The 23,691-nt window shown below is 43.5% G+C and overlaps 1 protein-coding gene across 19 annotated transcripts in view; it reads right to left on the minus strand.

Annotated features, from left to right (window-relative positions):
• The window catches only part of MAGI2 (membrane associated guanylate kinase, WW and PDZ domain containing 2), a 615,277-nt gene that overhangs the window by 11,984 nt on the left and 579,602 nt on the right, over positions 1-23,691 (minus strand). For all 19 annotated transcript variants that reach the window (XM_083463919.1, XM_083463931.1, XM_083463930.1 and 16 more), the window contains one exon: positions 16,191-16,329. In XM_083463919.1, coding sequence (XP_083320045.1) covers positions 16,191-16,329 — 139 coding nt within the window. The remainder of the gene's footprint in view (positions 1-16,190; positions 16,330-23,691) is intronic.

The following is a 23,691-nucleotide window of genomic DNA, read 5'->3' on the forward strand; positions in this document are numbered from 1 at the left end:
TATTGGGCTTGGTGGGGTCATAACATTATGCAGGTCTAATCTGAAGGCACTATTCCCAAGTGCCTATTGTAAGAGAGACCCTCCAGGGGAACACTTTCAAAACAATCCCTTTACAAAAGGGGAGGGGAGATGATAAATTCCAATTATCCCAATAAATAGTTTATCAAACTGTGGGGCTTCTTATAATCCTTTTATACAAGAACATTTCTACGTAGTGCCAGCTTGAGGCTTCCCTCTTTTATCTTCCTATTTAGCCCCTTCGATGTTCATTTCCCACTGAATTTAAACACCAAATATAAAGAAATCCACTACACATACTTTACAATTCAGGTATGTTTTGTCTCCAGACTGCCAGCTACCACCTATTTATTAAATCCTTCAATAGCTGTTCACCCAGAGGCAGAAGACGGCAAGAACATTTTGGATATCATATTTGAAATGAAGGCTGCAGAACAATGTTATTAACGACTAGTTTGATCCATTTAATTAATCTCTTCTTTTCCACACCATGGGTTTTTGAAATTGGTAGAAATGAAGAGTATGGCTACTGGGAACGATATATTAATATGAATGAACTATCTTAGCACAGTCAAGGTTGTCACAAGAAAGCTGGTGCCGGAAGCCAGAATAACTATGGGGGCAAGACCATCTGAGCACGTAACACCAATCCTGGTATAACTGCACCGGCTATCAATCGGATTCTAGGCCCAATTAAAAGTGATGGTTTTGACCTATAAACCTTATGCAGCCCAGCAGCCCAATATCTCAGCTCAGTAGATTTACATGCGGGGACTGCCCCCCCCCCATAAATGAACTTGGACCTTGCATTCCTCATTTGAGGCACTTCTCCATGTGCCCTCTGTGAGGGAGGTGCAAAAAGCAGCCACTGGAGAATGGTCCTTCTTAGTAGTGGTTCCCCGTTTATGGAATGCTCTCCCTGATGCCATCATTATCTGCTTTTTTGGTGCCAGGCAAAAACATTATTATCCTTTGGACCTTAATTTTCTGCTTATCTTTTGGTGGTATGACCAACACAAAATAAACACGGACATATGGGAGGGGTAATACCCTTCGGGGGCTCCTAGAAGCTGCCAGCAAGTGACAATGGCCACACCCTGGGAACAGCTCCAACTGGCTGGTTCAACCTGGTGACCGCAGCCGATAGGCCTCAAACTCTTGGTGAGTTAGGTTACTTCTGCTGCATATGAAGACAGGCTCTGGCGGATTGGGTGGACGAAACCAGTAGTGGATCCAATGGTCAAGAAGGTGGCTTCTGTATGTGTTGTAGAGGGAAATGAGGGGCAGGTGGGGGCTCATCAGCCTGGGAAGGTAGCCCATCTAGGAGAAGGAAAACTCTGATCCTAAATCTCCGCTGCCCTGCAGGAGATCTTCAGGACAAGAAATGGCTGAGCAGGAAACCCTACAGAAATCTGGAGTCGAGTCCCAAAGATGGTTGGATGGTGCCTCGTATGGCTTCCTTCCAGCAACTCCTGCAGCCAAGCTGGTGCCAGATGTGCTGTTCTGCTTTCCTTTGGAGCACATCAGCAAGGCTGAGATTTGAGTCTTGTCATTTGATCAGCCCAGGACCCCCAGACACCCTGCCCAGGCTTGTTCTGGTAATGCTGTGGTTTGACTTCACCCCAAGAGGTACACTCCATTGTCTTTTGAGACAGACAGATGCCAACACCACACACACACACACACACACACACACACGATGCTAAGATGTTTTGTCCTTGTTTTTAATGTTAATTTTTGTAAGCTGCTTTGAGTTTCACTTTTCTGGGGAAAAGTGATTAAAAATTATCTTCCTCTATGTGGTATTCATTGAGCATTCCATGCCATTGGCCTTTTTTTCCATAAACAAGAATGAATGGCAGACACTGACATCACCACCGAATGTCTAGAATTCTTGTGTACGTAGCTATTATGCTTCATTAACATCAGTTTACTGTGTGGCTGTATCTTTTAGTTAGAACAATATTCAGAGGTTTTAGCACTGTGATTTATGCCACCTGACTGAGTGCAGACTGGTCAAAAAACTAGTCTCCTTACAATATTGCACACTGCTCCACGATTCATTATTTGCTTCTATCAACAAAGGGACATACCCCAAGGATGCACGCAGTTAAAATTAGATGCGCTCTCACTTTTTTCGGGTTCTGACTGCTGCAATTTGTAGTGCAGAGCCACGCACACTTTATGCATACTGATGAAACAGAAATGCTGATTGTTTTATTCATTGGCGTCTTGCTCCCCTCAAAAGACTAAAGTGCTGCCTTAGAAGTCTTCTGGCCTGGTTAAGATCTGCTCAGCTTCCGAGGTGAAACTGCATCAGATACTTTCAGGCCATTGTCATTTAGCGAAGAGTCAGAACAGAGGATGGACTTTCTCCAACTTGCAGGGTGGTGGCTGTTCCTCTCCTGGCAAAATATTTCAAGCCACAACAATGGCAGCGCTTGCAGCAACACTTAACAACCCCAACTAAAGACGCTTGCAATGGGAGGAGATGGGTATTCCCTTATTCATTTAAAGCACCCAACTGCTGCTTTTCCACACAGGGTCACAAAAACAACAAAACTGTTTTAAAAAGGAAACTAGCAACTATAAACAAAACCTTCCATAACTGCCTCCTCCCTAGTCAGCCACAGTTTACAAAGAAAAGCAGCAAGAAAACAATTAATTCTAAAGTTTATATGCCAAATGCAAAATAAAAATATATTTTCAAACCACCTAGAAGAGTACAAAAGGGAAAGGGGGGGGAATTGTCTGCTAGGAATGAGAGTGGGAGAGTGGAGAGAAAGTGGTTCAGTTTGCATTTTAAAGAGAACCTACCTAATTTGTATTTCCCAAAATTTAGCGGTAAATATACAAATTTATAAGAAGCTACCCTTCAAACCTCATGCTTCTCTGAATTTGGTAATGTAGTCCTCCAACAAAATAACGTCTACAAAATGCATACTGTATATTAGGACAAATTCTGTATAAAAATGCAGTAAAGGTAAAGGGACCCCTGACCATTAGGTCCAGTTGTGGCCGACTCTGGGGTTGCATGTTCATCTCACTTTATTGGCCAAGGGAGCCAGTGTACAGCTTCTGGGTCATGTGGCCAGCATGACTAAGCTGCTTCTGGCAAACCAGAGCAGCGCACGGAAACGCCGTTTACCTTCCCGCCGGAGCGGTACCTATTTATCTACTTGCACTTCGTGCTATCGAACTGCTAGGTGGGCAGGAGCAGGGACCGAGCAACAGGAGCTCACCCCGTCGCGGGGATTCAAACCGCCGACTTTCTGATCGGCAAGCCCTAGGCTCTGTGGTTTAGACCTTAAAAATGCATTATAAACTTCATGCATTATAAACAGGTAAAAATGCGTCCTTTAAAAATGCATTATAAACAGGTAAAAATGTGTATGTTTAGGCAAAACTGCATACAAAATCATTTACATCAGAAGAAGCACTAATATGCTGCCAAATTTTTGTGAGAACTTAAAAAAAAGGCAAATTAAGGCGGAGACTGGAAGCATGAGAAACTGAGAGAAACCAAAATTGATAGATTCATCCTTCTCTGATGTCCAGCAGCCATTGGTGTCCCTCCTTCCAGAGGTAAAGAATTCCACAGCCTTGTTGGTAAAACAGAGGTGTTTTAGGGTAGAAGACAGACTCCACCTTTGCATTTTAAACCCACGCAAAAGGCCCAGTTTCAAACAGCCACTCAGCCATGGAGATCAAGAGCTGTTGAGTAGCTGACCCCATGTTCCATCTAACCTACCTGATTTTGTCTGGAATAAATGAGCTATGAAATATAAAACCCTTTTAAACTGACAAATGCTACAGAAATTATAAAACAAACGTGCTTAGCATGATGCGCCTGCCTATATACAGTGGTGGCCGCCAATAATCTGTTTGTGTCTTCAAAGAATGAAGCGACAATTGGCCTCAAGTGCAAATCCCAAAAGTTCATTTTGGAATCTTTTATTTTATTTAGTTTTTAAGGCCATGATACAAAGTCTGGATCTCTGTGTGTATATGGGAATGTACTGTGTGTAGAACTTTACATACGCCTGACCTCAAAGGAACAGATCACACGGTCAAAAGCCAGGTCATGTTTCTATGCACTTCCATCACACTGGAAGCAGCCAATTTTGAAGCTCCTGAAATCATGAGAATTGCCATGAAGTCACACGCTCCTGGCACATGTAATATATTTCTCCATTTAATCTTGTACTCAGGAAGAGGCTTGCACAGAAAAACAAGCCGAATCTGAAAATGGGTCTAAGATACATTACAAAGAGGTCTATTTTATTCAGGGCCCAAGGCTGGGCAGATTGAGTCCTCACGGTTTAATGTCCTTGCATCTGGGAATGTGGTATGGTTACAATATACTACGTGCTATGAAAGAGCCTCCAACAAGTTCTAACCTAACAGAACCATCTATAGCACAACTGTGAAATTCATGCCCACATTTCTGCTAGGGTTGTGAATAGCTGTGTTTGCACATAATGCAAAGATAAACCATGGCTTAGTGGGACTTGCTTGCTCCCAGGGAGGAGATCTCATCCACTTTGCATCTCGCTAGTGCATAAGGCGCAATTGCCTCATTTTGAGCGGGGCACCCCAGATTTACAGAAGACACCCCAACTTCTGATGCCAATACCAGATGTCCCGTTCTAGCTCTCTCCGCCTCCGTGGCCTCCACCACTGCTGCTGCCACCTCTGCCATGATTCCAGAAGGCGGTACCACAATAGCCTGGGAACCAGAAGACGCGTGTTTTTGGTGCCACGCTCTCCTATTCCTCTGGTGTTGCATCCTGACGTATGTGTGTGTATGGGGGGCAGTGGGTGACAGTGCTGGATAAGGGCGTCCGGTGGTGAGATGGGGGGTGGGGCGGCAGCAGTGGTGGCGTGTAAAGGTGGCCGGGGAAGGATGGTGTGGAGGCAGCAGCAGCAGCGGGGAAGTCATGTCCCAATTTGCCCTCCCAGAATGTTGGATGGGTACGCTAGTTCTTTTAGCTCTGTGTGCCTATTAGCAGTCCACATTGCACGGATGGAACTATATTTGAGAAAAAGAACAAGCACAATTTGACATTTAAAAAATAAAAATGCAACAAACAAACATGTAAATTCCTCAGACCCTCCACCAGAGACCTCAGTGCAGCCATATTTGGAAGGAAAATTCTGTTGGACATACAGAACCCGAGTCTCATCAGAGAAGATGGCAGGGTATAAAATATACAACAACAACAACTTAGGGGAGCAGAACTTATTCAAGAATGTGACCATGTGAAACAGAATCTAATTAAGGCTTTTTCTGACATTCTAAAAGCTATGAGAATAATTTCTGACTGTTTTTTACCAGGTATTCTCAAATGCATTGTTCACTGAGGAGGTAATAGCCCTTTTAGAAACCGAAGAAGACTTTAGTGTAAACAACCCATTAACTGATTTCTCTGACTTGTGGCCTACAGTTCCAGTCCAGCATCTGGTGAAGTAGGGTAATTGCTCACGGAAGCTCATGCTCTATTGATAAAAACGGTGCTGTGGGAGGAATTTTAAAACACTCCAACGCAGAGGAAAGAGTAATTATATCTGTGATTGCAATGCCAGTCCCAAGAAATTAAATGGTTCAAAGTGGTCCAGATGACTGAGCCAGCTTCTTTGATTGAGCTAATTGCGGTAAAGAAGGAAGCTTTGGGGTTACGTGGGCACCTTCTTCAGATGAGAAAAGCAGGATACACCCCCTCTAAATGTTCAGATAGATCTCAGCCACAACAAGGCCCTCAGATTAGTTAGAGCTCCACTCTGTAAAGGTACTTAGCATAATGGTTAATCCAGCCTGTATGCTTGGTGAAGGGCGTGAGGAGAGGTAGACCTCCTTCTCTTGGCACACACGCAAAAAAAAACCCAGAGGTTAAGGGAACCATGATCACAGAGGAAGTTACGTTGCAATGATTTGGCCTTTCAAAACTTGTGAACAGGTTATATTATTTTGACATACATTTGTCATGGTAACTGTAATAATTTACTGGAGACTAGAAAATAAACATACATTTATGGCACCAAGCGGAGCTTATTTCCATTCATTCTGAACCATTTGCTGTGCTGCTTTAAACAGGTCAAACAAATCAGACTGCAATCAGAAATCTTTTTACGCTTGATCTTGAATGGTTTCAGCCATGCAAGTGGACTTTGTTATCAAGAGTGGTGTCTTATTATTATTTTAAGTGTAAGAGTTGATAATCGTTTCTAATGAGTTTGAAAATAATTTTTGTCAGCACAATTCAGCAGATATAGTTGTCTGACTAAATTAATGGGACTTGCACATTTACAGTACTTTTCCATGTATAAGACTATGGTTTTTTACTCTAAAATGTTCAAAATTTGGGCTCGTCTTATACACGGATAGTATCTCCCCCCATTTTCTTAAATTGGAGTCCCCCAAAATAGGGGGCATCTTATACATGGGGGCATCTTATAGACAGAAAAATACGGTAATTTTGCACTTTAGTTTTCACCGTTTAAAAAAAGTTAATAATGAAGTCAAGAATTCACAGAGCTTGAAATGATCTTTTTGCACAATGAAGGTAAAGCTATTGTAGACAAGCCAGTAAATATGAATTGTGCTTATTTTCCATTGAAATAGATGGGGCTTAAGTTTTTAATTGTGCACAACTAATTCTGTTGTATTGGCCTCAGTACCTTCATGTTATGAAGTGATTATTTCGGATGTTGCCCAAGTTTTGTACACAGATACTGACTATGTAGCTGGAACTTAAAAATGTTATGAATAAACTGCCAATCCTTAAACTAAATAAATTGCAATGCTGTGCCATTTTTTAAAAGTACATTTCCACAGCTTGAACTCCGAAACCACCGTTTCTTTGTGGGACGCTCTGATGAGCATGGAAATGAGTGGTGGGATAGAGAATATTTTGGCTCCATGCTTTTTGTATGCATGAATTCAAAGCTAGGCACATCCGAAAGCCATCAGTGTTAGCTATTCAAGAACAGGAAAAATTCATTCTGAAAAACTTGGGTAGACTGAAAAATTCACCCAAGCAGAAAGTGCTTTATTTTGACCTCTTAATTAAAGGATGAAAGTGAGCTTGCACACACCCCAGTATATTGTTCTGTCAACACCCTGTCAAACTACATTTCAAATGAACTGCATAGACGAAACACTGTAGAATACAGTGCTTAGAACGATAATGGACTGCTATATTTTGTATGTTGTCCTGTCTTTCATAAAGGATTCGTGCCTTTTGTTTTATGATGGGGAAACTTGATCAGCACAAGCTACTCAGTCCTGCTGAATTGAATGGGATTTACTCCCAAATACGCATGAATGGGAGTGCAGCCTTAACTCTGTCAGCTAGAGTTCATCAGGTTTTATTACCGTATTTTTCGCCCTATAAGACGCCCTTTTTCCCCTCCAAAAATGAAGGGGAAATGTGTGTGCGTCCTATGGGGCAAATGCAGGCTTTCGCTGAAGTCTGGAGAGCGAGGGGGGTCGGTACGCACCGACCCCTCTCGCTCTCCAGGCTTCAGGAAGCTATCCGCTAGCTGTGGGAGACCCAGCTCTCCCAGGGCTAGCGGAGAGCTTGCCTGCACCCAGAAGCTTGGGGCGCGCTGAGCTCCGCACGCCCCAAGCTTCTGTATTAGCGCAGCGGTCCGCTAGCCCTGGGAGAGCCCCGCGGCTCTCCCAGGGCTAGTGGAGACCTTGCCTGCACCCAGAAGCTTGGGGCGCGCTGAGCTCCGCACGCCCCAAGCTTCTGTATTAGCGCAGCGGTCCACTAGCCCTGGGAGAGCCGCACGGCTCTCCCAGGGCTAGCGGACTGCTTGCCGGCACCCAGAAGCTTGGGGCGCGCTGACCTCAGCACGCCCCAAGCTTCTGTATTAGCGCAGCTGTCCGCTAGCTCTGGGAGAGCCGCGCGGCTTTCCCACGGCTGGTGGACTGCTTGCCGGCACCCAGAAGCTTGGGGCGTGCGGAGCTCAGCACGCCCCAAGCTTCAGGATTAGCGCAGCTGTCCGCTAGCCCTGGGAGAGGCGCCCGGCTCTGAGCTCCGCACGCCCCAAGCTTCTGGATTAGCGCAGCGCACCTGGGGGAAAAATAAATTCCCCCCCTTTATTTCCCCCCCCAAAAATAGGTGCGTCTTATGGGCCGGTGCGTCTTATGGGGCGAAAAATACGGTAAGTTTTCTCATCTTTTCACTGTAAAGGTGAGAGATGAGCAATGAAAAGTGACCTACTGGTAAAAGATTTTTTTAAAAGGTATTTCTTAGTTTATACAAAAGCATCTTGCATTCTTTTTATGAAAGCAGTGAAGGTTCCATCATGATTCTAAACATGAGATGTGTCATGGGAGTTGTATTACATATAAGAAGTACTACACTGGACATCAGCAAAGCGTGACAAAATGATACAAACATTTGAGGCATGGGGAAGTAGAGAGAAATTTGAGCAAAAAAGAGCCAATTGGGCCAATCTATGTTAGGTTGCAATCCTCTCTACGTGCGCATGTGTGACTTATCACTGAGTAAACATGCATAGGATTGGACCACAAGACTCCTAAGAGACTTAGAAGGGGGTGAAATTTACATAGTCCTAAACTGTATCCCCACACAAACACTGCTTGCGGAAGGCAGTTTATGTTCATTTGAAAATTAACTGTGCTTTGGGATGTAATACAGAATTATGCTTTACTTTAGTAAACTAAGAGCCTTAGGGAGCCTCATTTTCCATGAACTGTGGGAACTCTGGCTAGTTTGAACTAACCAGAGGTCCTCCAAGTCTGGATGTAATGAGAAACATTATATATGTGTTATATATGTTATATGTGAACCAAAGGCTCTCTGCTGCTTATGCATCTAACACTAAAGCATGTGCACAAGTGTCCCCACTGTGGAATGCGCAGGTGCAATGCCACTCCTGAAAGCCTTCCCAATGCCTGTGAAGCCTCCGTGCTCCCATTTTGCTAGGGGTTACCACCACCCTCTCATAGGGATTGAGAAATGAACCATCTCAGCCTTGGAAATTACAGTTGCGAGAAGAAGGGGAAACAGTGCCTCTCTTTCCCACTTCCTTCTTCCGCTATCTAGTTTTCTAAGTTGCGATCTGCACGCAAGCAGAAAGCAAGGTGATGGGGAGACAGAGAAAAAAGATATTTGGGGGCGGGGACCAAATGGAAGAGGTGGAGGAAGAGAAGAAGAAGAAGAAGAGTTTGGATTTGATATCCCGCCTTTCACTCCCTTTAAGGAGTCTCAAAGCGGCTAACATTCTCCTTTCCCTTCCTCCCCCACAACAAACACTCTGTGAGGTGAGTGGGGCTGAGAGACTTCAAAGAAGTATGACTGGCCCAAGGTCACCCAGCAGCTGCATGTGGAGGAGCGGAGACTCAAACCCGGTTCCCCAGATTATGAGACTACCGCTCTTAACCACTACACCACAAGTGGGGTAACCCAAAAGGTAAGGGTCAAAGTATGTGCAATTGCTATTTTCCTCCTCCTCCTCTGTTTTTTTTTTGGGGGGGGAATCAATATTTGTTTTTGGTTTCCCCCTTCTATCTGGGTTGGGGAGAAATCTGTGCTTGGTAGCCACCCTACTTTCTGGGATTTGTGTTTTCTCCCTCTACCATGTGTCTCTCCCAATCTCAAAGAAACCCATGCACAGAATGTGCAAGTGAGGGGTAGGCCCAACAATGTGTTTCTGTGCATGCCTCCAGCGGCAGCCATTTTGTGACTGGCAAAAGCCATTGTGACAGCAATTTTATGGTGGCGCCCAGAGCCCTTTTTGAAAATTCCAAATGTCTCAGTGAGTCAATGAAGCTATATGTATATGCTAACTATACATAGGATTGCCACCTTAGGATGTTGTTGAGATTCCCTTGTATTCTTTATCAACTTTATGAGTATATATAAAATCCTGTAATACAGGGATGCTGGGGAAATAACAGGGTTAAAAAAAGCTCTATCTATTGAATCAAAATATATGTCCAGGGCTTTGTGTTAAAAATATGCACTTTGATCTTGCTTTTAAAAATATTTTTAATTTCAAGGAGATTGTAGAATTAACAGAGGCACCAAACAAGTTAAGTTGTAAGAGAAAACTTGTCAAAGACTCAGTTAAAACAATTCTGTAAAATGAAAGCATATTAGAGAACAATAAATATGCATGCAGAGTTTACACACCGTGTCTTTAGGGTGGCCCAATAAGTAGAAATAAGGGGAGCCATGCTTGTCACTTTTCATGCACATGGAGAGGCTGGAAGATACCATTCCTAAAGGAAGGGGAGGAACAGCCTAGGACCAATCATTAGAATTAACAGAACCAGTGACATCAAGACATATTATTATTATTATTATTATTATTATTTATTATTATTATTATCATTGCAAAGAATTCTTAGCTTATTAGAACAGCTGAGCAGGTTTCTTACAAGTAACAGCCAATTTATTTTTTCTAATAAAAGTCAGACAAAGAGGCATGCAGGCGGTTAATATTAGTGAAAGAATGAAGTATTCTACAGACATATTTGAGAAGCAGATCCTAAAGAAATATGAGATAAATCTTGAGGCGATTTATAAAACCACCCTAAATCGGAACAAATTTAAAGTGTGAAGGAAACCCAAAACTGACTTGAGATTAGGTGGTACTGATGGACCTGTTTCTGAGCTGCATTAATGACTGCGTACGATTCCCCCAGTGTGCACACAAAGGGGAAGGATGCATGGAATGCCACTTATTGTGCATAATGCAGTGCTAACACATCTCCTGCTTAACCTGTCAGCTCTCTTCTCCTCTGCAGAGACCTAACGATCAAGACATGCCATTTCTGGCCAGAATTTCTTTGGCAGCTGTCGCTCTGGAGAGGAGAGAAAGGACTGTACAAGCTAGCAGAGAATGTGCCGCTACAGCCTCCTCTTCGGGGCCATGACTGGTGTTATGTACTGAAGTTCTCACCCTGGGCCAGCAGGGTATACTGTAGATAGTTATGCAAATGAAGGATCGAAAGTGACGTTCAGTGATTGGATGTTTTCACCCTGGGCCAGCAGGGGGATACTGTAGATACCGTATTTTTCGCTCTATAAGACGCACAGGACCACAAGGCGCACCTAGTTTTTGGAAGAGGAAAACAAGGGGAAAAAATATTCTGAATCTCAGAAGCCAGAACAGCAAGAGGGATCGCTGTGCAGTGAAAGCAGCAATCCCTCTTGCTGTTCCGGCTTCTGGGATAGCTGCACAGCCTGCATTCGCTCCATAAGACGCACACACATTTCCCCTTACTTTTTAGGAGGGAAAAAGTGAGTCTTCTAGAGCAAAAAATACGGTAGTTATGCAAATGAAGGGTCAAAGGTGACGTTCAGTGATTGGATAGTTTTAGAAAGTTGCTACAGTAACGTTGTACTGGAGATCTATATAAGCAGGCTGGCTGAGCCTTTCATTTCTGTTTTGGCCTCTGAATAAACAAGAGCTGTTTGAAGAATCGCTGCGTCGTCTGATATGTTCACCCACAACTTAACAACTGGCAGGCTGCCCCTGCACCTGTGTACCAAGGAGGAGAAGGGCAGTTCCTACGAAAACCCCTATAGCATCAAGGCTTACTTGCATGGGCTATTTTTTTAATTGAAAATCAGGCCTGCAGTTTGGGGCTAATTCATAAATCCACCTAGGTTGGGGTGGTGGTCAGAAGCAATTTTGCTCAGCAGAGATTTGCATGCCAACTGCTCTCATCCCCAGGTGTGTTAGGTATTTGGATTGTTACAACATGCTTGATGTGGAGCTACTTTTAAAGACTGGGGACTTTTGGCTGGTTCAGAAAGCTGTAGCCAGTCTGTTGACCGAGACCAATTACAGGAAGTCTCTTTGGAACTTCCTCTTTGAGAACATCCAGTCCCCTTGTTGATGGCTGGGCAGGTAAAAACCTTCATTATTTAAGCAGCCATTTGGCCTTGTGAGTGGATTTGTCGTTCTCTGCTGCTGTGTTTTAATCTGTATTTTTAATTTAACCTTTTAAAACTGGCAACCTTTTTAAAATTGACTTGTTAATTCACACCTGGTTTTTATATGGCTTCACTGTATTGCTGCTTATTATGTCATGTGGGCTGGTTATTTTCTGCTGTTGTTTGCTGCCTTGGGCATTCTTTCATAAAAGGTTGAGTGTAAATGCAATATCTAATACAGGCAGACCTCGTTTTTATTGCCTTCACAGATATTGCTCCTTACGAGGACATGGGTGCAGCTGGCCATGGGAAGGAGTCATGGCTTAGCCTGGAGTCGGGTTTTTCCCCTTCCGCCCCTGCAGCCAGGGGGGCCTGCCTTAATAGACCACAGTAGCTCCAAACATAACTTTTATATGCACTGAGAAACAAAACAAAAAAGTGACTCACTTTAATGTGATATTTGCTTTATTGTGGTGGTCTAGAGCCGACCACCTGTATGCCAGTGTATCGTCTATACTCGGCCTTGTCATTAACCCCCGCCACTAAACTGGGGACAAGTAAAAGGTGACAACTCCCCCTCCCAAAACGATTCAGTAATGAAAACACCACCATGAGCAACAGCACCGACAACAATTCAAAATAAATATAGACCCAAAAATAAATAAATAGTGCAACATTAATATGAGAGTGTGTGAGTTGGATGAGGCTTTTGGTGGAATTTTTAAAAATCAATATAGGACTCCTGTACTTTGAGGAAGTCTGAGTGCTTTGGAAGGCAGGCTGGGGGGGGGGGGCAGTTTCTGGAAGGCAATGTGGGTTCGGACAGGCCTGCAGGACTTCTGATTCACCAAGCAGAATGGAGCCTCTGACAAGCTTCACCAACCTCTGAGTTGCATTGCCTGCCCAGATGCTGCAAAAACACCGAAACTGAAGCACCTGGCAGCCACAGTGAGCGAGGAGCCTTTCGCTTGGTGATTCACTAGTAGCTGTGCAGGCTGGATTAAAGTCAGGGGACATGGAAGTGGACAGGAGGAAGGGTGGGGTTTTAAACTGCTAGCCAGCGCTGATGGGAGCTATAGTCCAAACATCTAGAGGGCACCAGTTTGAAGAAGGCTGGCTTAGGCATTAGCAAGAAAAATGGGGGGGGGGGAGGGTTTATCTGTATCGTTACTGCAACTGTTTCTGAATGTAGAAAAGCTGAAAAAGCAGGTTATTTTGCAATGGCCTCCAGCAGCCATGTTGGGCTAGTAGCCATGACACTTTTAGAAACATATGAGTCCCAGCACCTCTTTCTTCAACCAAATTCCTCTATGTGTGTGTTTGTGTGTGTTGTGACTATTTAATCAGTTAGATGTCTTGAGTTTCCCTGGAAAGTGGGATATATTTTTAAGAATAAATATGACAATGTTTTTAATTGCTCCCTGCCTGCTTTGATTTAAATATGCTACAAAATTTACATGCCCTTTTTGGTGGACACTGAACAGCAGCACTTTATTTTTCGAGTATAAAGCTAAAAATACATTAGTTGTTGGCCCTGGATACTATTTCTAATTCCTGATCAAGCCTAAGAGCCTTTAATTAGGGCATTTTGCACTGCAGTGCATCTCAGAAACCTCCACATTAGCTGGAAAATTGAACTACCTTCTGAAAAACAAGATAAGGACTCAGCCACAGAAGTCAGCTACCAAAATGAAATGAAATTTTGGGAGGCTGAAATTGAATCTGGGAAGATGCCACGTTGAATTCTAAGTGCGTTTATGCAAACTGGGAGGCAGGCAGCCATTTCAAAGTTAAACAAATGAAGGAAGGTAGCTAATAATCAGCCCGATTCAACTTGTACTGAATGGATAGTTTTTCTTTGGGCTGCCATCTTCTGTTTTGTTTTAGAGCTAAGGGCCAGCTCACACGCTGACGTAGAGGGCATTTCTTTATTTAACATTTTAAAGCTGCTTTTCTGGGAAGACCTATCTGAAACCAGATTACAATATTAAACTTCCTCACAATGAGTAAGCAAAAATAAACTATTAATAAACAATCCTGTAAAATCAAAACAGTATCACTTTTTAGGCAGTAAAGCAGGGGTGTCAAACTCAAATTCATCGGGGGCCGCATCAGCAGTTTGGTCACCCTCAAAGGGCCGGTTGTATCTGTAGGACTATGCGTCCACTCTTTATTGGTTTCCTGAATGCATGTAAAGTGGAGGTTTCCTGTGTAGAACGGCCGGCGCCGCTAGAGGGCAGACGTTCTCTGGCTTGTAGGCTGCCGCGCATGCGCTGAAGAGGCGACTTTCTTGTGTAAAAAAACAACAACAAAAAAACGAGAATAAAAGGTGAAGGCTGGCGGCCGGCGGCGGCTACATGAGCCACATGAAGAGGTCTGGCGGGCCGGATTCGGCCCGCGGGCCTTGTGTTTGACACCCGTGCAGTAAAGCAATCTCATGTGTGGAGTTATACTGGAATCTTGTGTGAACTTGCCACCAGGTATGTGGCAATGCCTACCAACTGTGATGTGGGCAGCATCTGCAGACATCTATATAGATGCACACTCAATTGACTGAATGAATTACATGAATTGGGTATACACACATATATAGCAAGCCTGCCGCTTCATGTATTTTAAAGATGTCTTGCCATTCCCCTAGTTATTTGCTTTGAAGCCATTTGTTATAATGTTGATTCCCTGCCCCCAACTCAGAGAATAGTGTTCATTCTCCCTTGTGAAGATTTCGGTTCCTCTAGCTATTATTATCCTCAATAAACAGGTTTTGAGATATGAGGTAGATATGCAACATCCATTTTCCTTAAGCTATTAGCTGGTGCATCCTTCTGTGAAGGCAACTCCACTGCCAGAGCATTAATCAAAGCTTTTTCTCCCATAGAGATATCCTGATCAAATCCATGAATGACTGGGCATGATCAGGCTACATTTGGGATTTTCTGTTCCCAACTCCTCTGGATTAGTAACAGAATCTTTTATTTCTTTCTACCCAAATACTGCATTCCCAGAGACAACATGGAGATTACATTCTTTGTACTATGTTTATATAATTAGTCCCTCTCAGTCTATAATCTCCAGTGAATTTTACAGCAAAATCTTAAGGAAATACACATGCAATTCTACTTCCTTTACGGAAAGTGCTGCCAGGCTCTAGTTAACTGGGTGGTAGTGAAAATGAAGTTGTTTAGAAGCATAACTAAATATCTTCCCAACTGGGGATTCATTTGGATCTAAGCTGCTTCCCAGAATGCCCTCAACACTTCCCAGAATGCCCTTTTGGGCTCTTCCCATGTCAGAGCTTTGACTGGACCAAGGCTTTGGAGGAGCTGGCAGAATTGGGGAGGAAGGATCCGCCATTGGAACTGTATCTTTAAAGCTGGAGGGGATCTAGTCCACGGCCCACAGGGCAATATCCCAGGGACACAGTCCTTACAGTCCAACCCTCCAGCTACCCTGACTCCACCTTTCAAACCTGGGACTTAGAATGCTTTGCAAAGCCTCCCATGAGCTGTGAAGGTCTTGACCGCTGCCTAGTTCCTCTGGCTAGCGCAGCTCTTTTGCATTTTTGCATGGATACAAAACAGACAAGGCTGGGCAATCTTAACGATATATTATGCATGTTTATACTTTTTGCTAACTTGTGTTGTGTTCCTGTTTTCTAGTCTATTAGGTTCCCCAAACAGCTTGCAACCCCCCCCCCAAATTGTAAACAAACAGTTAAAAGCGCATTAAAACCACTACTCTGAAAGCAATTTTAACCTTCCCCCACTGCACACAAATGAAACTGATCAAAAAGCAGCAAAATTGGCAACTAATTCAAAATAGACATCAATAGAAAAAGAAAATGCATACTGTGGAAACCTCTTTTGATGATAGTATTCACAAATGTTTGTTGTTTTGATTACCAATTGAATTATGTAATTCTCCCCAACAGGTTTATGCAGCCTGTATATGAGAGAGCTACCTGAAAATCATTGATGAAACTCTTCTTAGGAGTTTATAGCATCTCTTCCCCTGTCAAGCATTGCATCTAATGGGTCTTTTGGGCCTTGTGTAGCTGGGAATAATGCAATTCTACCTCTGCTGCTGGTAGGTATCTACAAAAGGCATACAGCGATTTAACTACGCATTATGGCATGTACTTCCAGAGGGATGCGGACTGATTTGACATATTTGCAATTGACACATAGCACTGAACAGATGCAATTTCCAAGACAAAAGAACCACAGATTGATACTAATAAAAATGAAAACCCACCATATTCTGGGACCTGCCCGGTTCCACGTTTCAGTAGCAACCGCACTCTCCTGCCGCCAGATTTGATTAGTTCTATTGCTCTGGCATGTGTCATGTCCCTTGTGCTCTCCCCATTAATTTCAATTATTTGATCCCCCACCTGCCAGACAAAAAAAAAAAAAAAGAAGGGTGCCAGGTTAGACGAAAGGAAATGAAGCATTTAATTTTGAAAACACATAAACACACAGTGTCATTCACATATCATTCGTTTAATGCATTTGGATGTACTAGATACCTTAACATATTTTTTCCTCCTGCCTTGAATTAAAGATGAAGGTAACATTAACCTCAGTCATATCCTAGGGTCTCTCTCCTCCCTGACCCATAAGCCACATTTAGTTCAGACCGTAACTTGTACAGATGCTCGGGACCTAAGAAACAGAACTGTAGTAATGGGTAATGATAGAGTTTAACAAGAACCATTTTGCTGCATATCCTGAGCAGCTGGGGAATTCTGAAGGTCCTCAGTCCTGGGAACAAAGTGGTCTGAAACTGAAGGCTCTCCATGTAATTTTAGGCTTTCACATTTCCCAGGAGAAGATATGGAATAAAAGTAAAATAAGCAACAACAACGGCACAACGTAGCAAAGTCAGCCCATTATTTAAATCCCATTTGTTTTCGTGATGGAATTAAACATGTGCTTAACTTTCTCCTACTGAAATCAATAAGAATGAAAAGTGCTTAACATGGGATGGATTGTGCCCCAGCTCTAAAAGAAAATCAAATCCTAGCAAATGATAGGGCACTTAAGACATTCTTTTTGAAAAGTGTGCTGCCTGGCAAAAGTGAGGACGAGGGCCAATCTTCAGTTAGGGTAGGAAATAGCAACCCTATTGATTGCTTTGTCGCTGTAATTACAACACTATTCTTATGCCATTCTTAATCCGTCATTATTTTCTGAAGAATGTACGGCATTTTCCTTTACATCGCTGTGTCTTCAAAGCTCAACTTATTTTTTATATGAAGATATTATTCTTTGAAAGAAGCAATCTATATCAGTACACTGAATGAATGGTTTCAGTTATAATCTTGAGTCAGGTATTTGCTCCATGACCCACCGCATGGGAAAAGTGCAAATTTGAACCCAAGTTAAATTAACTCCCTGGTTTAGCAGATTTTTATTTGCTGCTGTTATTACTGTTAATGTCTTTTTATGTTTTGTGCTACTTTATTGCTGTTCCTACTGTTTTGGATTGCTGTTAGCCTATGAGCTGCCTTGCAGGCACCCTGAAAGCGGAATAGGAATATATAAGATAGCAAATCAATAAGCTGGCCTTCTTTTTTTAACTTCAGCATAATTCATACCTAGGTCACAAGCTGCTTCTTTTATGCCATATGTGCACTCTTTATTTATAACTGCTCTGCCTGTGTTTCTTTTGAGAAACATGTTAGAAAGTAGTCCCCATGAACGAGTATCTTGATTTGTCAAACAAGCTACACTGATAAGAACGGCCAATGCGACACCAGGGCTCCCTAAACCCCACAGCTGTCTGTTTTCCTGCGTCTTGATGGGCCAGAGGTTATCACCCACATGAACAAGAGCATGTGGGCTCCGTCAAAGAAGCACAGTATCAACAGAACAACAGTTGACTATCAATGCTTTCTAGCTAAAGAAAACTGCAGCTCATTTTGTTGGGACATTTGATCACTGCAGCACAGAATGTCATAAAACCTAGATGGGATTTTCTAAACAAGTAGAGCTGCTGGAGAGCAGGACACATGGCTGAGCAGATTAAATAAGCACATTTATCAATACCAGAGCAACACACCTGCTCTGCAATAGCTCAGCATGGGGAGAGCTCCCCCTGAGAGCATGGAGACAATTCTCACTATGGGAGGCATCTGAAAATCAACTCAGACTTTGGGTGGAAATCTAAGTCATGTTTGAGTATGAATGATTCTCTCTCTCTCTCTCCCCCCCCCAAATGAAGCTACCTTACCCTGCCCCATCTGATTGGAGCTGGACCTGTATGTTAGCATTGATGTTTCTAAACTTTTTAATATCTGCAGCTAGAAGAATATTATCTCATTATACATGACTAAGCCATTTCTCACCTTCTCACCCCTTGCCTTTTCCTGTAAGACCTATTACAGTCGTTAAGAGTCGTCAACAGGCTCATCTCAGCTATCTGCCTATCTCCCATTCCCACCACCCTTCTGAGTAATACCCCTCCCCACCTTCTCACTATATAGAAGGATCTGGCAACTTCTGTTTCAGTGTATCTGAAGAAGTGTGCATGCACATGAAAGCTCATACCAAGAACTAACTTAGTTGGTCTTTAAGGTGCTACTGGAAGGAATTTTTTTATTTAGAAGAATATTAATACTAATGGAAAACAGCTACTACCTTGACTCTACAGAGACATGGTTGAATAGATTGTGGAAGAATCTTACAGGGAAACTAACCCAGCATCTTAAGAGTGCTAAGGAACACAAAGAGCAAAGATGATTTTGACGCATTATGGTACAGTACGTGTTTATTCTGCACACTGGAAAGGACAGTGTTGTTCCCTCAGCGCTAGCTATCTGTGGCTCACTCTGGGACAATCCGTTAAGATGGAGAGTAGAGGGCGTTAAACTGCTATATTAACTTCTAAATTATTGTACAAACCTGCCTAATGTTTGGCTGTATCTTTTACATTGCATATGCATGGAATATTTATTGGGAAGTGGGGGAAATGTGCGTTGTTTCAGGGAGGAATATTTAGGAAAGGGAAGGCTTGGGTGGCAAGGGGGCTGGGAGCCAAGGATCTGCAATGATATTTGGGGTGGAGAGGAAGGCACAGTGGGAGATACCATGCCAAGTCACTAATGTACCTAACTGCTTGATGTTGGCACACCCCAAAAATAAAATGCAGGCTTTCATCAGAACACAATGTTTGTGTCACACCCCCACACAAAAACTTCGTTTGCATTTCTGATCCATTGTAAGTTGCATCTTAATTACTCTTTTCTTTTATATTTATGAAAGCAGGAGAGTGTGTTGCTTTAAAGAAAAAGCCATTTCAGTTCAGATTAATTCAGATTCTCCAGCCAGGCTCTAGAACAACTGAGCTATGAAATTGAGCGGCCTGTTTTGTGACAATAATGAGGAGATAATATTCCTAGGGAGCATCTAAGTGACATTTTTATTGATAGGTTAATTACAAATAAAATTGTAAAGCTTTTAAAAACCATTAAAATAAAGAGACTCAGATGTATGCAACATTTGTATGTACTTTTTTCTTTTAACCCTCTATTTAGCAGGTAAATCATTAATAAACTTCCTACTAGATTTCTCCCAATAAATAGCTCTATTATTTTCTTTGACACGTCAGGTTCCCCCAGATAAGCGTATCTATATTGATCCAGCAGAACTGCCTTTCTGATTTAGGGTGAACTTCCTGACAGTAAGAGCTGTTTGACAGTGGAATTTGCTGCCAAGGAGTGTGGTGGAGTCTCCTACTTTGGAGGTCTTTAAGCAGAGGCTTGACAACCATATGTCAGGAGTGCTCTGATGGTGTTTCCTGCTTGGCAGGGGGTTGGACTCGATGGCCCTTGTGGTCTCTTCCAACTCTATGATTCTATGATTCTATGATTGCTTTGTCCTTAGGATTCTGGTTTGGCACTACATGAGATGCAAGGGGAAGCATTTCTTTTGGTGGCAGGGGGCGAGGAAGACTAGTTGGCCTGGTGCAGAATTCGGTGGCCAGGTTGCTCACCAGGATTCGAGCATCTTACACCGATCCTGGCCCAACTACACTGGCTGCCAATTAGTTTCTGGACCCAATTCAAAGTGCTGGTTTTGACCTATAAACCCTTAAACACTGCAATACCTCAAAGAATGCCTCTGCCCATTGGAACTGACAATGAGGAAACGTATTGTGTGAAGTATTCCTGGAGGAGGGAAGGTTCACTCCTCAGGAACTCCAAGAGAATGAACTTTGGGGAGCCTATGTCAGCCAGGCAGACAATAATGAGCCAGAGGAACCATGTGAGAGGCTGGAAAATCGGCAACAGAATAAAGACCTAGGAATTGGAATCGAAGGAATACTGAGGAAAGAGCTGACTTGTGGTGGGGTCAGTGGGGAAGACAGGCATTAATTGGGCCTTTTGATGAACGCAGGTTACTAGATGTGCTTAGCAGGTTAGTAAATATTTTCAGTCGACGTGCGTGGTTGGTTTATGACGTGTCAAAGCAATTACAGTTGCCTAACTTAAAGCTAGTTGCCTGCTGTGCCATTCTTGAATGAGCAGGCCTCTGCCAACAAAAAAAACTCATTACAGGTGTGCCGCTTCCCTGCTGCACCAGAAATGTAGGTAATTGCATGTGCGGGCTTTCAACCTGCGTTAAGTGGGGGAATTTAATGGTAAAAACAGCCCCCGATGATTGTGCACAAAGGGCACTGCTGTCTGCCATCTCCTTAATGCATTTTATAATTAAACCTCTTGAAAGAGACTAATTACCCTATGGAAAGTGACATCTCCTATTTATATGTGCATTGTAGCTTCCAAATTAAATATTCAATATCTTATTACTTTTTTCATCCTTCCTTCTGATAGAAAGAGGCAGCCTGGGAAGGGCTCTGCATTGTGCAAGTTCCCCCACAGCATGGGGCTCCCTCTCTCCTGAGCTGAAAGCCCCTCTCTCGGTGAAAGTTAACTCATTAAAGCAGTCCTTGTAACAGCAGATCCAATGCACAGGCTGCTGCCGTCGGTGGCTGGTGTAGCATAACAGATGGGAGCTGAGAGAGTTCCTCAGCTCAGTTTTTGCTCTAGCCATTCACTTATTAGGTGGCCTCAAGCAAGCCATAAGAATGTTGGAGAAGCCCTGCCGGATCAGGCCAATGGGTTAATAACTGGGTTGATTAACTACCCGCCCTTTGAATGGAAGAACCTAGATAGCTGCCCAGGAGAACGGCCAGATATTAGCGTAATTGCTTCCAGATGGGGTTTCCATGCTGACTTCCCGTCAATAAGTAATCCCAGATATTTAAATCTGGGTACTTGCTCAAGGGTGTGACCGTCTAGAGTCCACATGGATTTGGTAGTCCTCTTGCCAAATACAGTGTCCTTGGTTTTATCATGGTTAATTTTTAGATGTTCTTTTTTATACAGCTGTCCAAATTTAACCAGTATCCTCCTGAGATATTGGAAGTGTTGAATTTTTGGCTAATATCCCCAAAAATAGCTAACAACTTTTGTGTTGCGCCCGGTGCGGCTGGCCCCCCCTGCACCCCCCACGCTACGCCACTGGGAACAGCAAGCTCCTGGGCTACTTCTGCAGATGCTGTCCTTTCTACCTGTTTCATCAGCAAAGCCTGCCTTGCTTTCTGCATCTGGCTCTTCTTGCTCGCTCACATCTACTCGCATCTTCAAGCCTCCAGCTATTCCTCCCCTCCCCTCCCCCTGACCTGTCCTCAGTGCCCCACTCCCCTGGTTCCAAGCCTTCCTCTTCTGAGGCTTCCCTAGGGGGCTTCCTGGCTGGTGCTTCCCACCACTCCTTTTCAGCCAGCCAGTCCCTGACTCAAGGAAGAGGTATTTCAGATATCTGGGGCCACGCGCTAGTGTGAGCACCTTAAATTCAATCGAGAAACAAACTGAGTTCTAAACGGAATCCAAATCAGGATTCTGGCCGCTGTATTCTGCCAAGCTGACGTTTCTGAATTGTCTTCAAGGGCAACACCACCTAAATTCCTGATCCCAGACAAGATCTGCACACGACCTTCCCTTCCCCAAGTCTTTTCCACCCCAGACATTTTTTTTTCTTACTGAGCAGGGTCAGCCCTACCATTAGGCAGAGTGAGGCAGTCACCTCAGGTGGCTGGTAGAGTGGGGAGCTGTGGAAGCTCCCCTTGGGCCACTGGCCATTGCCCTTAGCTGGAGAGATTAGAGCTGTGTGTCCCATGACCTGCCAGGAATATCCTAAGCTGCCCTTTGGCGCAGGTGGGCGATGGTACCCCATTGCCAGTGTTGAAGGAAGAGTCAGCCGCCAGTCCAGTCAGCTCCTGTGCATGGGATGGAGAGGGAGGTGTGCAGAGCTGACATCCATACAGCTGTGCGGCATAATGATACCTCTCACTGTTTTCTCTGCTTACCAGGCCTTTGCTCTTTGTCACAAAGAGCTTATAATTTGTCTCACTGGGAATCATCAATAGGAGTATAGCATCTAGATCAAGGTAAGTAATAGTGCCACTGTATTCTGCTCTGGTCAGACCTCACCTGGAGTACTGTGTCCAGTTCTGGGCACCACAGTTCAAGAAGGACACTGACAAACTGGAACGTGTCCAGAGGAGGGCAACCAAAATGGTCAAAGGCCTGGAAACGATGCCTTATGAGGAACGGCTAAGGGAGCTGGGCATGTTTAGCCTGGAGAAGAGGAGGTTAAGGGGTGATATGATAGCCATGTTCAAATATATAAAAGGATGTCACATAAAGGAGGGGAAAAGGTTGTTTTCTGCTACTCCAGAGAAGCGGACACGGAGCAGTGGATCCAAACTACAAGAAAGAAGATTCCACCTAAACATTAGGAAGAACTTCCTGACAGTAAGAGCTGTTCGACAGTGGAATTTGCTGCCAAGGAGTGTGGTGGAGTCTCCTACTTTGGAGATCTTTAAGCAGAGGCTTGACAACCATATGTCAGGAGTGCTCTGATGGTGTTTCCTGCTTGGCAGGGGGTTGGACTCGATGGCCCTTGTGGCCTCTTCCAACTCTATGATTCTATGATTCTATGTTCTGTTTTTATAAATTGGTTCAAATGCCTAGTCTCCAGGAAGGATATTTTGAGCTATAGCATATCATTACAATGCCCCTTATTTTTATGGTATGGAGCATGCTGCACTAATTTTTTGAGAGCCTGTGCGCTGCTCTCCCCTAATGTGAGGCAGCAATGTTTTCTAGATTACTGCCTGTGATATTCTAATGGCAGAAGCCTTAAAGCATGAATGTTGTGCAGCATCTTAGATGAGAGTTATAATTTAAATAACTTATTCCAGAACACTAATTTATAATTTTTGACCAAACTGTAGGAGGCAGTGGAAGACAGGAGTGCCTGGTATGCTTTGGTCCATGGGGTCACAAAGAGTCGGACACGACTAAATGACTAAACAACAACAATGTATAATTTACCGATGGTCATGCTAATCCTCTCCACAGAGCCCAAAGTGTGTATAACTCCAGCAGATAACGCAGTCTCAAAAACAATTCTGCTTGAAATTTCATTTTTTAAAAAAAGTTACATTAAAAGTTGAGATTATTAGCTGACCTTTCTTTTGTGGATGCTGTTAAAGATTTCCTCTGACCCATGAGATTTTAAAGACATTTCTAACAAGACAACCCGCGTTGTTCTGGAGAATCAAGTCAACCATATATAACAGCAATCTTGTTCCTTCCCTTTTATTTTTCCTGAAATAGATTCTGTGGATTGTCCTCAGTTTGTGTAAAGATACTGTATAATGGATCACCTATTTGCTTCTGATTTAT

The sequence above is a fragment of the Podarcis liolepis genome (assembly GCF_965112155.1).
Source record: "Podarcis liolepis genome assembly, chromosome: 10".
Lineage (NCBI taxonomy): Eukaryota > Metazoa > Chordata > Lepidosauria > Squamata > Lacertidae > Podarcis > Podarcis liolepis.